Below are 15,777 nucleotides of genomic sequence, written 5' to 3' on the forward strand. Positions count from 1 at the left end.
AGAGCCTCTAATGTCTTGCCATTGCCAAGTGTGATGGCCACCAGGGCCTTCTCCAGGTGGAGAGGCATCTTGAACAGGATCCAATTGGGGCAGCTTGACATCATTGTGGACTGCCTGTAGGGTGCTCTTGGCCTGCTGCAGCTACCGCTGGGCCTCCTGGATGGACTGTGTTGGGGCTGTGGCCTTCTCATTGCAGGGCCAGGATCCATGGTCTTCCTGTCCCCAGCAGTGGCACTGGGCTTGCAGGTCCTAGCACTGCCAGCACCTCCATGACGCCCAGCAGTCACTGGCCATGGCATGACTCCGTGCCTGGAGGTACTGGCACACCATCTTAGCAGTTCAGGCTGCTCTGGGTTCCTCTCAGAGCAGTACTGGAGGTAGAGGTACAGCAACACCTTCATCCACTTCTCAGCAGGCAGCTGCTGCAAGACTGCTATGTTCTGATCCACATCGCCCTTCACCTCCTCCATTGCTGGGCTGAGCCAGTCCTGCTGTGGCTTCCCCTCTGGCTCTGGCACCATGGCCTCCTATGGCTCTGGTGCATCATCTGCCAGTGCCACATCATTCTCCTCCAGGACACTGGCCACCTCCCCAGGCTCCTGGCACACCAGCATCTCCCGCAGCACAGACAAGGCAGATGCCCCCAGCTGCCCATCCAGAAGCTCATTAATCTCCTGCACCAGCGTCTCCAGGACCCTCAGCTGGTGCCGGACCAGCCTCATCTCTGCATGCCGCATGTAGATGAGCCGCTGGGCACCACCAGCCCGGCACACGTGGACGGTCTGCGGCTGGGAGCTGCCCTCCACCTTTGCACCACAGTGGACCAGCACAGTGCGGATGTCCTCACAGCACTGCACTTCCAACTGTTCTGCTGCAAAGCCACTGGCCCCCTCCATTTGCATCATCCCCCTGCAGCTCTGCCACTGGAGCAGGGCCTCCAGTCCCATCCTGAAGCACGGGGATACCAGGAGGGTCTGCAGACGCTTCTGCTCATGGCAGTGGGGACTGTAGCGGCATGGCTGCACGCTACCCTCCTCCAGCTGTCGCTCCAGCACCTCTGAGAGTGCCCGTGGCCGCAGGTGCTGGGGCAACATTTGCAGGAGGTGCCAGCCATTGAACACAGTCCTGGGCAGTTCAGCCATGAAAGCAAAGGTCTTCCCCAAAGCCCTGGAGTTTCTCAAGGATGCACAGTCATTGAAGAAGAGCTTGTGGGATGACTCTAGGCGGTTGGCAGTGCTCAGCAAGTACAACTCAGCCACAGAAGAAAAATCAGGGGGCTCTTGTGTCTCCTGCAGCAGCTGGAAGAGGTGCCGTGTGGCCAGCAGGACTGTCTTCTTCTGGGTGGCATGGAGGGTCCCCTTGGCATGGCTCTCCTGGTAGATTTGGGCCAGTACACGGCTGTAGTGAGCCAGCGTGGGGCGTGGGACCACCCCAAGGTGCTGCAGAAGGTCTCCATATAAGGCCATGGTGGGGTCAGGCATGAAGAGATAAGGGTGAAAGTCAGCCTCATCTGGGAGTGATATTACCACTTGCTGTGGTGTGGCCATGTCCCCCATCTTGGTCAGCACCACAGGAAGCTCAGCAAGCCGTCCTGCATCCACTTCCTCCAGCCGGCTCTGCAAGAAGTTGTACATCTTCAGGAGAGCCTTGGCCCGCGTGGCCACCTGCTTTGGTGTCTGGCAGGCTGCCCTGCACACCTGCTCCAGGTTGGCCACCACCAGGGCAGTTGGTATCTCCACAAGGACTCCTATAGCCTTCAGCAGGCCCAGATTCTTCTCAGGTATGTTGGACTGTGGCAGGATGGTGGCTGATGTCCACAGGAGCTCAGCCACATCTTGGTAGTCATGGTAAACACTGCCCTTCAGGGTCACGGGCTGTGTGCAGGCTGCAAAGGGAGGGTGGACCTCCCTCAAGCACAGGGGCACTTCCAGTGGAGACAGGAAGTGGATGGAGGCAATTTGCTCCAGAAAACCCTCTTGCAACGGGCTATCCAGGAGGATGACAAGTTGTTTGACCATCTCCTCCTGTCGTTGGAACAGTTCTTCAGTGTGGCCCCTGGTCTGGGTGGCTTCACGCTCTATCTCCAGGGCCAGTACCACAAAATCCTCTGCAGAGAGGCTGGTGCGGACACCTGCCCGGAGCAGGAAGGTCTTAGCAGCTGTCTGGTTGGCACACAGTGCCTTGAAGAAGGACTCAGGCACGAAGCGGTGCTGGAGTTGCAGCGTGCAGAGGGAGGACGTGTTGTCATAGAAGTAGGATGCCTGATGCAGCATGCCATGGGAGTCAGGTATGAAGGCCACAGTTTGGAAGACTGTCATGGCATCCTGACTGAACTCATCCTCACAGGCGTGTTGCAAGGTTAAGAACAGCTGCACAGCTTTCACAACCTCTGGTGCTGTGAGCTGGGTCAGCCGGGGCAGCACCACAGTCATGAAGAGTTGCCGGTCATCCATGGCCTTCCATCCTAAATGCTTGGCCAGCTGCTCGTGAATCAGGTCTTTTTTGAGCAACAACATGTTCTTGTCCAGGCTGTACAGGGATTGGGCACCTGAAGGCAGTTCTGGGAACTGGCTGTTGAAAATCAGCACCTTCTGGTAGGGTGCCACAGCCACGTGGTCCCCATCATGCTTCTGGAATAGAGGCAGGCACCGGAGATGCTCCAGTGCCTGCCAGTCCAGCTTGTCCTGAATAATGAAGCGCAGCAGGTCAGTCAACTCAAATGCTTCTAGGTCCCTCCAGCGGAGATCAGCAACAGTGTCTGCCAGCCGAGCCAGCACAGCCTTGGGCTTCGTGACTTGCAGTGCCCGTGGCTTGAGGCAGTAGCGGGCAAAGTCAAAGGACAACAGGAATTTCTGGAGCACAGGGATGCCCAGCTTGTGCAGCACCTTGGCCACATCCCTGTCACAATCATAGAGAACACTGGGGAGGGAGGACAGTGACACCAGGCATTTTGAGCCTGTTTCATGCCCTTCCACAGGCAGCAGCACTGCATCTTGGAGATGGTCTATGAATGTGTTCATGGCTGCCTCCAACTTCTCGGCCTTTGTGGCCTTGTAGATCACAGTGTCAAAGAAGTCCCACAGTCCCTCCAGCCACTTCTGCCCATCTGTGGCCCAGTCCAGCTGTCCCAGCACCTCCTGGATGAGTGGTGTGGCCTCTGGGAGGCCAAGGTCCTGAACAAAGCCAAGTGGGGCCAACGGAGCCACAAGGTTGTTGGCAAAGCTATGGCTGTGCTGGGGGAAGAGGTGGGCAAAGGAGCTGCATAAGACTGGCTGGTGGGAGTTGAGGGCACGTAGGCAGCCATCTTGCATGGCGAGCAAGGGGAGGCCCTCCAGCTCCGTCTGGACCTCCTCTGTGCGCTCAAGGCAGTGTTGCAGCAGGATGAAGCAGTTCTTTGGGGTCCTCAGGGGTGTCTTGGCCAGCAGGCAGGGCAAGGGGAGAGCCAGGGCCTTGAGGAAGCGCCGGAGAGAAGCTGGCTGCAAGGCCACAGCCGCCACACCAGCTGCCATAAATTCCTGGTAGATCTGCCACAGGTGGGTGAATGCTGGCACCAAGTTCATGTCCAAGTGCTGCAGCGCTTCCCGGAGAGGTGGCTCAGGCTCCCTCTCAAGGAAGTACGGTTCTGTCAGCACATCCCTGCCACCTGGAGATGCCCAGGCCATTGTCACCATGCTGTCAGGTAGCTTCACACGGCACACGGGAACCAGTGGCAGGCGCTGGCAGCTGAGGTGCCTGTAGATGTTCCTCACCAGGTCATGCCAGGTGGGTGGCACACTCTTCGTCACAGCAGGAAAGAACTGGAGGTAGTAGGGGGTCAGGTGCTGCTGGCAGACATTTAAGGAGCTGAACTGGAACTGTTCAGGCCCCAGGGCTCTCCACTGCTTGGTGAGGAAGGTGCAGTAGACTGGGGCCACCAAGCACCGGAGCAAGAAGTCATTCCAGGCTGCTTTGGTGCTGCCTCGGTCCTGGCAGAGGCCACGTCGGGCTGCATCCACAGAGAAGTTGGCATTGATGTGCACAGGCAACCCTGTGGTCAGTGGCAATGGGAGGGTGCAGAAAGCCTTGCCCATGGGATTGTCCTGTGGCTCCAAGCAGGCGGCCACAGCTCCATACGGCAGCTGCCCAGGCACTGGAGACTCCTCAGCCCCCTCCTGCACTCCAATTTGGGCAGTCACCCCCCAGACGGTACTGGCCCTGGCCTTGCTGGTTTTGACCCTCATGATGTAGGAGACAGAGATGGGGTCATCCCCATCCACAGCTTGGCTCAGCCTGGCTTGGAAACCCCGTCTCACCTCCGCATCTTCCTCTGCCAACTCTATGGCCACCTGTAGCCTCTTGACCAATGGCCCCCCATCCAGGGGGATCTCAGAGAAGACTACAGTGTGCAGGTGCCGGAGGAAAAGAACCAAGTCACCACCTTCCTCAGCCAGTGTCGTCTGCATGTCCACAAGGTCTTGGTCCCGCACAACCATGCCAGATACCCTGGAGCTGGCAGCCCCTTCTGCAGTGCGGAGGGGCAGCCGAAAAAGGACACCCTGGCTCAGGTCAAAAAAGGAGGGCAGGAAGGTGCCATAGACATCTGGGAAGGTCCTCTTAAATTCAGGGTTGACAGCGAACATCGCACCGGGGCTCTCAGTTGTGGCTCCAGGCACATAGGTGAGGTGGGGATCAAAGATGCACAGGGCACTGTCTCCAGTAAGAAAGGCCGGGCAGTCAGTAAGGTGGAAGACAGTGTTGAAGCCAAGGCCAAATTTGCCTGTAACATCCTGCCGGCCCTGCTTGCCACCCACCCCCAGATTCTGGATGCCTTCGATGTCTTGCTGCTGGAGGGGACTGTCATTGTAGATGCAGAGGGCAGGGCCTTGCAGATTGTTCCAGGCCTCACTGAAGGTGGCATCCACTGGGTGCTGCCGGTGGTCCCACACAAAGTGCACGATCCCTGCGCCAGCATCATCTGCATTTTGGAGCAGCTCCATCACCACATCACGAGTGGATGCTGAGTACTCGCCCAAGATGTTCTTCAGCCGTGTGGGAAGGTCTTCATGGGCACCGAATGGCTGTGCCAGGAGACTCAGATGTGCTGCCAGCAGCCGGTTCCTCTCCAGTGCCTGGTGGCGTGTGGTAGGCACCCCACAGCGCAGGGCTGTGGCCCGAGCCAGCTGTTCATGACACAGCATGGCCCCTTTGTCCACTGGCAGCCACGGCGTGTCATTGAAGTGGAGCTTGTCGCGTGGACGCAAAATGCCCTCACGGTCAGGCAGAAAGAGTTGCTGGGTCTGATAGGCATCTGGTTCTTTGCCATCTGTCATCAAGCCACAGGATATCAGCCGCAAGGCCAGGGCCAGCTCTGGAGCAGGCAGGGGCTCTCCAGCATGCTTCTCAGCCAGGATGCAAAGCACCCGGGCATAATCATTCCAGGTGAATGTGTGGCGCAGCCCCACACACTCCCAGAGTTGCCTGTAGAGCCGGTACTGCACTGGGAGCTGGTGAAGATATGGGGCAGCCTCAAATGACAGAGTCTCTGCCACAGCTGTAGCTGGCACGAAGTGGGAGTCCACCAAGATGAAGGGCTCCCCTTGGGCCACTGCGGTAGCCACCTCGCCCCAGCTGGAGTGGTCTCTCTTGAGCAGCATGTCCAGGTGCTCATAGCAGCAGCGGGTGGTGTCCTGGAGGCTTGCAGCAGAGAAGGCATTGGAGCTACGGCTCAGCGCCTGCAGCTGCTCAAGGACTGCAGCTGCTGGTGGCTGCCGGTCCAGCCCCAAGAAGGACTCAATCTCTTTGGGGAGGCTGAAGTCCTTTCCCAGCACTTTAGGAGCCAAGACAGGGTGGATGAGCCCCACTAGTGGGGCAGAGAGGTGACGGTAGAGCTGGACAGCCGGGAGCAGGACATGTTCGCCAGTGGGCAGTGTCCCAGGCAGGAATGGCACAGTCCGGAAAGCAGCCTGCATGGTGTTGTTCACCCTCTGCTCCACTGCATCCTGAAGCAGTTCAAGGATGCAGGCAGCCTTCCGGCATCCCTGGGCGTGGTCCTGAGTCCAGATATGCTTCACTGTCTTTGCCTGCTCCAGCAGCTCTGGCAGGGCCAACACATCCCTAACCATGCCCAGCTGCTCCAGCCGACACAGTCTCGCTGGAGACATGAATGCATCCCCAGAGGGGAAGTGCCCATCCTTGGGGTCATATAAAGAGGCTGCACGGCCTCTGGGATGCACCAGGTGGCTGATGAGCTGCAGGTGGCCATGAGGGGTGACAGGAATGCAGGGCACTGTCTGCAGCACCTTGTCCACATCATCATGGGACATATCTAGCGCATGAAGAAGCAGTGGGTCCCGGTCAGCCACAGAGAGGTCTTCCAAGTTGGGCAGCACAAGCTCACAGTAAAACCGGGGCCAGTCATAGGTGCCAGCAGCCACCGCTTTCCCAAGGCCCCTCTGCACCCGCTCTGGCAAGGCCACAGCCAACAGAGGATGGGACAAGGTGGTGGCAAAGACGCGTTCTGCCACGGCACCCAGCTTGGGGTGACTGGCCACAGCTCGATGCAGGAAGCGGGCATCCTGCAGTGGGCACCATGAGCAACCATCAGAGAAGAGCCTGGGGCCATTCCTGGCTGCCACAGCCTGGTAGAAACGAGCCACTGCCTCAGTAAAGGGGTACTGGGCAGTGCTGGTGTCTGGCCAAAAGACATGATATTCATAGCTCTTCAACTCACCTGCCTCATGCAAGGTGCGGAGGTGGGCCAGTGCCCGGAGCCAGGCAGCCGGCACAGCATCCCGGAGCAGCGCCCGGTTCCACTCACCCTGCTCTGCTGTGTCCCACAGCCCTTTGCGGTTTGAGAGGATGCTGAAGGCCCCATGCACATGGATGGGCAGCCCTGAGACCACTGGTATGGGCAAGTGGCAGAAAACCTGTCCTTCTTCAGCACCAATGCGCGGCACCCACTTGCCATCTGCAGTGAGGGCAAGGGGAAGGGCCACACCAGCCATTGGGGGCAGATTATGGAGCCCTGCCTGTGTCCTCTGGTGAAACAGCTCCAGGGATTCCCCATCCCCCTGGCACACCAGTACCAGGTAGTACCAGGTGGTCTTGGAGGCCTTCTCGTGGGCTGTGAGCTGCTCAATGGCTGCCCAACTTGGGGGATCCGCAGGGGCCCCCAAGTCTTGGATCTTCTTTCGCTGCAGCGTGGCCAGAGACACAGTGTCCTCAGGTGAGGTGGCCATATCTGGCAACATCTCCAGGGATAGCTCCTTCACTCTTCGCAGGAAAAGCAGCAGGAGCCGACTAGAGTCAATGAAGCCAGTGCCAAGGGACCGAATACGCTCTGTCCCAAAGGCCTCTGAGCATATCTGTGATGCCACAGCTTCCTCTTCAGTGCGGAAAGGCAGGCGGAAAAGCGTCCCTGGAAAGGCTCTTGGCTCAGGCAGGTGGCACCCAAAGACACCCTGGTAGGGCTGGAACTGCTCAGCAAAGGCACGGAGGATGCGGGGCCGAGTGGAGAAGTCTAGGCGGATGCCAGGGCAGCCACTCTTGGGGATGTGGTTGCCCAGATGGGTGCCATTGGGGTCGAAGATGAGCAGTGTGGCCCCACTCAACACAGCTGGCACGTCTGTGATGCGGTAGACACAGCTGAAGCCCAGCCCAAAGCGTCCGATCTGTCCTGCCTGGTGCTCCTTTGTAGCTGCCCCGACCTGAGTGATGTTACGGAGGTCATCCTCTGTGAACAGGGCATTGTTGTAGGCCCAGAGGGCTGGGCCATGGCAGGCAGCCATGCCTGGATCTAGCAGCCCGGTGATGGGCTTTCTGCAGTGTCGGAGGTCCAGGAGGAAGCGGCAGACAGTGGCTCCAGCATCCTCTGCATTCTGAACCATCTCTTTGAAGAGGTCACCCTCCTCACCATACTCCCGGAGGATGTTACGGAGCCGCAAGGTGATGGGCTCTGAAAGTCCACAGGCTGTGAATGGCTCTGGCCCCAGCACCCGGGTGCTGAGCAGCTCTGTGCCGAGGAATACAGCTGTGCTGCATGGCACTGCCTCGTGCACCACCTCCTGCACATCCTCCTCTGTCTCCAGCTCCATGTCCAGGTACACAGCAGAGGCAGCTGGACGAAGGGCAAAGCCAGAGCTCTCCGGGACCCTCACTGGCACCATGCCTTCAGCCCTGTGGCCCCGGCTCTTGAGCCACTCCAGGACAGCCACAGCCACTCGCAACTCTGCCTCTGTACCAGCACCAGAGCTGCGGGCGTCTATGTTCTGTCCCAAGCAGCGCAGGGCTGTGACCGCCCTCTCCTCACTCACCCATGCCTCCACCCCCCAAGCCCTGAAGAGGTAGCTGTAGGGCAGGAAGTCAGGGGGCACCCGGGGCACTAATGGTGCCAGGTCCAGCTCCTCAGGGTAGCCCAGCACAGCATCACCTGGCAGGACGAACCCAGCCCCAGTCCACACCACAGCACCCTCCGGGGCAGCTCCAAAGGTCCCTAGATCTTCCTGCATGTGCTGGTAGACAGCCCGGAGTGCAGGAACCACCTTATCTGTGTCCCTGCATCCTGCCAGGCATCTCAGCTGCTCCCACACCCTCTCTGGTGGTGGGGCCTGGCACAGCCCCAGCTTCTCCTCTGCCTCTGGTGTGAAGACACCTGTTAGAGGCATTGCAAGCCCCACCAGACACATGTACCGGGTGGATCGCAGCTGTTTTGGAGGCAGGAAGGGCTGCTCAGGCTTTCCGGTGCACTCTGAGCGGGGTACCCATGGCAGAGCACAGAGCTGCCTAAGCTCCATTGTGCTGAAGCCTGCCAGTACCTTGGGGTGATTGCAGACTTTGATCAGTGCCTTAGCCCTGTCCAGAGCTGCCCCATCACCCTGACTCACAGTTGTTGCGGCCTCTAGGATGTCCGAAGCCACCAGGCACCCCTTGCCATGCCGCAAGCCCAGGGCTCTCAAGGCACGGAGAATGGGTGGACTGCAGAAGGAGGCAGGGGGGAAGTGTTCAGGGCCCAGCAGCACCTGCAAGGTACTCTCACAAGGGTCGTAGAGGTCCCGTGGGTGCATAGGGCCACTGGGGGTCTCCAGGAAGGCCAGGTTGCTGCAGGCCTGCTGGAGCAGGGGGCTCTGCGCAAAGAGGGTGTCTCCATGCCGCAGCACCCAGAGCAGCAGCCCCTGGGCCTCAGCTGCCCACCCTGCATAGGTGCCCTGGGCCACAGCTCTGATGCCCTCCAGTGCCACAGAGGCAGCACTGACAAAGGACTTCTGGAGCCGCCTTAGGAGCCGCCGGTCAGCTTCGTCCCGGCACCGCAACACAGCCTTCGGCAGGACCATGTCTCTGGGCAGCTCCAGCTCTGGCTCCAGTGCTGGGGTGGCACTGGCAGGCACCAGTCCCATGGGCTGCGGGGTGGCCAGGCAGGGCAGTGGGATAAAGAGAGGCAGAGCGGCCAGCATGTCTCTCTCTGGCTTTGCCAGGGATGGGACGTCCGCTAGGTAGAGCCGGAGGGCGTCCACAGCTGTGGTGGGCAGTGAGGCCAGGCGAGAGGCCACATCTGCAGCCTCCCGGGTGCCCAGGGCTCGCAGGGCATTGAGGGGGGACGGGGGCAGGATGTAGCTGGACAGAGAACGGTGCCATATGCCTGGGGGCACCACGGGGCAGCCCAGGGCCTCCAGGATGGGGGCGACAGTGGGTGGCAGGCACTGATCCTCCCATGCCTGGAAGATAAGGCCAGACTGGGGTATCAGTGGGGCCAGACGGGTGCTGGAGGCACCCGGTAGGGACAGGGGGACCAGGGGAAGCCCCTCCACAGGGCCCAGGTCTTCCATGTGGTTGGCTATGAAGAGCCACAGGGCTGGGAGCCAGGGGGCTGGGGGCTGGGGGGGACCCTGGACTGGGCACCAGGTCACCAGACTTGAGGACTGCGATGTCCAGGTTGGGGGCAGAGCTGAGCGCAGGGTCCGGGCAGTCATGGCTGGGTCCAGCAGAACCAGGTTGGGGAAGAGACCTGTGGCAGGGGGAGGGAGCAGAGGCTGGATTGGGGGACCTGGGACTGGGGAGACATGGGATCTAGGGGAAAGGATCTGAGATGTGGAGGGGATGGGGGAACCTCATAGAAGGGGTGAAGGGACCTGGGCTCTGGTGGGACATGGGGTATCCGGGATAGGAGGAACAGGGAGACCCCAGATTGGTGGGGACAAAAGGGATCTGAGAGGGCAAGAGGGGAGATGGGTGCCCAGAACTGGGAGGCAGGGAGGTCCTCAAATGGGAGAACACAGGGAGACCCTGAATCTGACAGGGGACAGAGATGACAGGGGGAATGTGGGAGGGACATCAAGGACAGGGGGGCCCACAGAAGGAGATACAGGGGGACCAGGGATGGGACAGGGGGACCCAGGATCTGGGGATGGACAGAGGGACCTGGGCTCTCGAATGCACCCCAGATTGTGGGGAGAGTGGGACTCCAGATCTACAGTGCTGTGGGATGGATGGGGAGGATCCCAGATGTATTGGGGGATTCAAGGGGTATTGGTTGACAGGTGATTTGGGGGCCCAGACCGGGATCGGGGACCCTAGGTGGGTCTAGGAACTCTTGTTCTCTCACCTTCCTTGGCGATGCCCCGCAGGAGGTTGTCCAGGGCTGGCTCCAAGTTGGAGGGCAGGAAGGACCCAGCCAGGCCAGGCAGGAGCACCCTAGGGGGGGGGAAATGAAAGATGTTGAGGGGATATAGGGGTAAGGGGGGGCAGGGAACTTCCCAGACACCCAGGTTCAGCTCCCACTCAATGAGACTGGGGGGAAAGGAGCAGGAGGAATGAGGTGCCCAGATGCCTGGGTTCAACCCTGCCCCACCCCCTCCACCAGGCTGTGCCCTAGCCCATTCAGGCATCTGGGTTCTCTGCGTGCTCAAGAAGGACTGGGAGTAGGACAAGCACCTGGATGCCTGGGTTCCCTGCTAGCTCACCTGGGGCAGTCATGTGTGTCCACGTAGACAGTGGCCGCTGTATTGCCAAAAGCCACAAAGGTACCATCGGCACGAGGGAGGAGTGGGAGGTCCTGCAGCTTGGCATAGTGCCCATCCCCAGCCACATAGCGCAGCAGGCAGAGCCGGTCGGAGGCTGGGAGCCCCATGTCCCCATGGCACCTCAGCACCTCTCGCACATGGCCTGCTGTGGCCTCCTGCGGGCCCTTGGCCAGTCCCAGTGCCAGTGCCCTCTGGACGTGGGCTGGGACCACAGCGACTGGCTCCCCGGCTGCCACTAGGAAGGCTTGGACCACCTGCTTTGTGTCTGTGTCCTCCATGTCCTCCAGCAGCAGCACAGCCTCGGTGGCCTGCAGCCGCCCTGGCGCCCCCTCTGCGGCTGGCACCAGGGCACGGGCAGCTGCCAGCTCCCGACAGACATTGGCCACCACCCCATGGATACGGCCGTGGCGTGGAGTGCACTCAGGATCTGGCCAGAGGCTATAGGGGTCAGCGCCAGGCAGGGCTGCAGCCACAGCTGCTGCGTGGCCGTAGACCCGTGGCAGGAGGTCGAGGAGCAGCAAGGCATTCCAGCTGGCATCTTCCTCACCTTCCCCGTCCTCAGAGGGCCAGCGGAGGTGGCGGCGATCGTCGGAGAGGGCAAAGGGGGCACTGGCGTGGGCAGGTAACCCTGTGGCCATCTCCTCTGTGGCTGGCAGTGGTAGGAAGCAGCAGAGCCGCCCTTGGCAGGGCCCATGGAGGGGGTGTGCCAGGCTCAGCTCGGGGCTGCACCCTATCCGCCCACCCAGCTCCATGGCCATCCCTGCCGTGGCTCTGCCTGTGGCTACCAGCCACTCATCTCCGTCCCTAACTCCATCCCTGAACAGGGCCACCAGGCGCCATGTCAGGCTCAGCCCCGTGGCTCCTGCAGGCCCCAGGATGGGGAGAGGCTGAGGGGATGCTGTCAGGGTACCCATGAGGGTCTGAGAGCCGTTGGGGGACACGTGGTACAGGGTCACATGTCGGACATGGCGAAGGAAGAGAAGGGCAAGGGGGGCTTCAGCAAGGAAGGTCTGCAGAAGGCCACGGAGGAACCCAGGACTGGAGACCCCCATGGCGATGCCTGAGGGTTGCCGGCGGAGGGGGAAGCGGAAGAGAGTGCCCTGGGCAGAGCCACGGCACTGCCCCACAGCCTCCAGCCCGGCCCAGAAGGGCTCGAAGAGACCAGGCAGGTCCTGGGCCACAGAGATGTCCCAGCGGGCACCAGCGCCTGGCAGCACTCGGCATTCAGGGTCCAGCACCCCCAGGGATGGGGGGCTCAGCACTCCCGGCAGGTCTGGGGACATGGGCACTATCAGGTCACAGGGACAACATGGTCCCCACAGTCCACCTAGGCCCTCCCAGCACACTAATGCCCTGAATGCCCACCCAAGTTCAGCCCCCTCATGCCTCCCATGCCCCCAGGTTTCATTCCAGTGCCCCAGTTCTCACTTTGTTCAGCCCCCCGGGCTGCCCAGTCCTCCCAGCCCCTGGTTCTCCAGGTTCCCCCATTTCAAACGCAGCCCTCCATTTTGCCCCCCCCCCCAAGGAGTCCCCAGTGACTCCCAGTGGATCACTGGCTCCCTGTGCCCCCCCTGAGCATCCCCCGTACCTCCCATGCCCCCAGTACAATCTCAGCAATTCAGGTCAGGCCCCCAGCACTGCTCACCAGTGAGGTGGTAGACAGAGGTGAAGCCCAGGCCGAAGCGCCCCACAGTGCTGGGGTCCCCTCGCTTATGGGACACCCCTGGGCACAGGAGCCCAGTCCAGTCCCGGGGGGCCATCGGGGCGTTGTTGTAGGCCAGGAGGGCCGGGCCTAGGGAGCCAGGGCACCAGGGTTAGGGGGGGCTGGGGACATGTAGGGGGCTGGGGAGGGAGGGTTTGGACCCACACCCAGTGCCTTGCAAGCCCCTGCAATTTCTCTTAGTCCCCCTAGTCCCACTCAACCCACCTCAGTGCACCCAGTACCACCCAGTCCTTCCAGTGCCCCCAATACCCCCGGACCCTCACTGCCTCCAGTTCTCCCAATCTCCTCTGATACCCTCCAATTTCACCCCAGTATCCCCCAATTCCACCCAGTGCCCCCCAGTACCTCCCAGTGCCCCCCAAACCTCCCCAGTCCTTCCCAATGCCTCCCCTTCCCTCTGATCCCCCAAATTCTTCCCCATTACCACCCAGTACTCCCAATCCCCCAGTCTCTCCCAGTGTTCCCTGGTGCCCCTCACCTTGGGTCCCCTCAAGCCCCCCTCCAGTGACGACATCGAACTCCCGCTCATCGGACACAAACATGACCTCGGTAGCGCCTGCATCATCTGCATTCTGCACCAGCTCCTGGGATTGGGGATCAGCACCTGGACACCTGGGTCCCCCTAAAGCCCAGAGAAAGCACCAACCCTGCCCAGACATCTGGGTCCTCTGTCCCAGGTGGGCAGCAGGGTCTAGGAGTTAGTACTGGGCAAGAGCCACCCTCCAGTCTCGGACGCCTGGGTTCCCTACCCAGCAGTGAGTTCTGCAGTTGGGCAGGAGTGCCCAGGTGCCTGGGATCTGGGGATTCACCTTGAGGATCTGCCCCCCATCGGGGTACTTCTGCAGGATGCTGTGCAGGTAGTCGAGGAAGATGGGTGCTTGCTGGCAGAAGGCTTCACTGCAAAGCAGAAAGAAGGGGTCAGTGGGGGCCGGCCCCAATGGGTCCCCAGGACCCTCATGAGCCCCCTGGAACCCTGTGTCCTCCTGGGACCACCCAACCCCTCCATCCCCCTCCAGAATGTCCCCCAGTCCGACCATGTCCTCATGGGACCCCCCAAAACCTCCAGCCCCCCCAGAATCAAATGTCCTCCTGGGCCCCTTCCAGGAATCCCATGTCCCCCCAGCAACCCTGGATCCTCCCCAGCAACCTCTGAGCCCTCAGTAATCCCCATGTCCCCTCACAACACCCAGTGCCCCCCAGTAATGCACAGTGCCCCTGCAAGCCCCAATAATCCCCTAAACTGCCCCCCCCCAGCCCCACTCACGCTTTTGGCTGTCTGAGGGCCATGACAAAAATTGCAGTAGGGTGCACAGCAGTACTCCCAGACGCCTGGGTCCCTGTCCTGTTAGCTGCTACCAGTCCGTGTCCCGGATGCCTAGGACTCTGCCCCGTTAGCTACTCCTGCTCTGTGTCTGTGGCCCGAATGCCTGGGACTCTGCACTGTGCTCCGCAGGGCCCCTCCCACTCTGAGAGTTTCGTTTCCTGAGAGCACCGGCCGCGTCGATTCTTCTAAACCCGAAACTGCAGCACTGCAGCCGAGTAGGAGACACGGGGCCGCCATGGGAGTACAGCCATGGGGGGGGGGGTCATGGGGGTGTGGTCATGGTTGGGGTCACGGGGTATGGCCATGGGGCATGGGAACATGGAGACAGCAGTATGGAGTAGGGTGATATGGGAGACACAGCTGTGGGGTGTGATTGCTGTGCGGGTACAGGGGATATGGGGTCATAGCAATGGGGTGGAGTTGACATGGGGGTGTTGCTGTGGGGCTGGAGGGACACTGGGGCTATGGCTATGGGGTGGAGTTATGTGGCACATGGCTATGGGGTGGGATTGCTGTGGGCAGGGACACATGGCTGTGGGGTTTGGGGATGTGGAGACATGGCTGTGGGGTGGAATTGCTATGGGACAGTGAGACACTGGGATGTAGCTATTGCATGGGGGACATGCAAGACATGGCAGTGGACTGAGGGGAACATGGGGACATGGAAGTGGGGTAGGGAGGTTATGGGAACATGGATATAGGGTGATCACAGAATCACAGAATCGCTGAGGTTGGAAGGGACCTCTGGAGATCATCTAGTCCAACCCCCCTGCTCAAGCAGGGTCACCTAGAGCACATTGCACAGGATTGCATCCAGGCGCGTTTTGAATATCTCCAGAGAAGGAGACTCCACAACCTCTCTGGGCAACCTGTTCCAGTACTCTGTCACCCTCACAGTGAAAAAGTTTTTCCTCATGTTCAGATGGAAGTGTCTGTGTTTCAGTTTGTGCCTGTTGCCTCGCGTCCTGTCGCTCGGCACCACTGAAAAGAGTCTGGCTCCATCCTCTCGACACCCTCCCTTTAGATACTTGTACACATTAATAAGATCTCCTCTCAGCCTTCTCTTCTTCAGGCTAAACAGGCCCAGCTCTCTCAGCCTTTCCTCATAAGAGAGAGGCTCCAGTCCCCTAATCATCTTCGTAGCCCTTCGCTGGACTCGCTCCAGTAGTGCCACATCCCTCTTGTACTGGGGAGCCCAGAACTGACACAGTACTCCAGATGTGGCCTCACCAGGGCTGAGTAGAGGGGGAGAATCACCTCCCTCGACCTGCTGGCAACACTCTTCCTGATGCACCCCAGGATACCATTGGCCTTCTTGGCCACAAGGGCACATTGCTGCCTCATGGTCAACTTGGTGTCCACCAGCACTCCCAGGTCCTTCTCGGCAGAGCTTCTTTCCAGCAGGTCAGCCCCCAACCTGTCCTGGTGCATGGGATTATTCCTCCCCAGGTGCAGGACCCTGCACTTGCCTTTGTTGAACTTCATGAGGTTCCTCTCTGCCCACCTCTCCACCCTGTCCACATCTCTCTGAATGGCAGCACAGCCCTCTGGGGTATCAGCCACTCCTCCCAGTTTTGTATCGTCAGCAAACTTGCTGAGGAGGCACTCTGTTCCTTCATCCAGGTCATTGATGAAGAAGTTGAACAGGTCTGGACCCAGTACTGACCCCTGGGGGACACTGCTAGCTACAGGCCTCCAACTAGACTCTGCACCACTGATCACAACTCTCTGAGCTC

General features: G+C 60.3%; 1 protein-coding gene across 1 annotated transcript; it reads right to left on the minus strand.

Annotated features, from left to right (window-relative positions):
* Positions 1-509: 509 nt before the first annotated feature.
* Positions 510-14,138, minus strand: LOC112968474 (sacsin-like). Its single transcript, XM_026070775.1, has 7 exons — positions 13,982-14,138; positions 13,527-13,614; positions 13,196-13,301; positions 12,640-12,786; positions 10,935-12,267; positions 10,577-10,665; positions 510-9,979 (listed from the first exon to the last, which is right to left on the minus strand). Exons 1-7 carry the CDS (start codon positions 14,002-14,004, stop codon positions 528-530), a joined length of 11,238 nt encoding a protein of 3,745 aa, XP_025926560.1. The 5' UTR covers positions 14,005-14,138; the 3' UTR covers positions 510-527.
* Positions 14,139-15,777: the final 1,639 nt, after the last annotated feature.

This window comes from Apteryx rowi, unplaced genomic scaffold (assembly GCF_003343035.1).
Source record: "Apteryx rowi isolate R43461 unplaced genomic scaffold, aptRow1 scaffold_318, whole genome shotgun sequence".
NCBI lineage: Eukaryota > Metazoa > Chordata > Aves > Apterygiformes > Apterygidae > Apteryx > Apteryx rowi.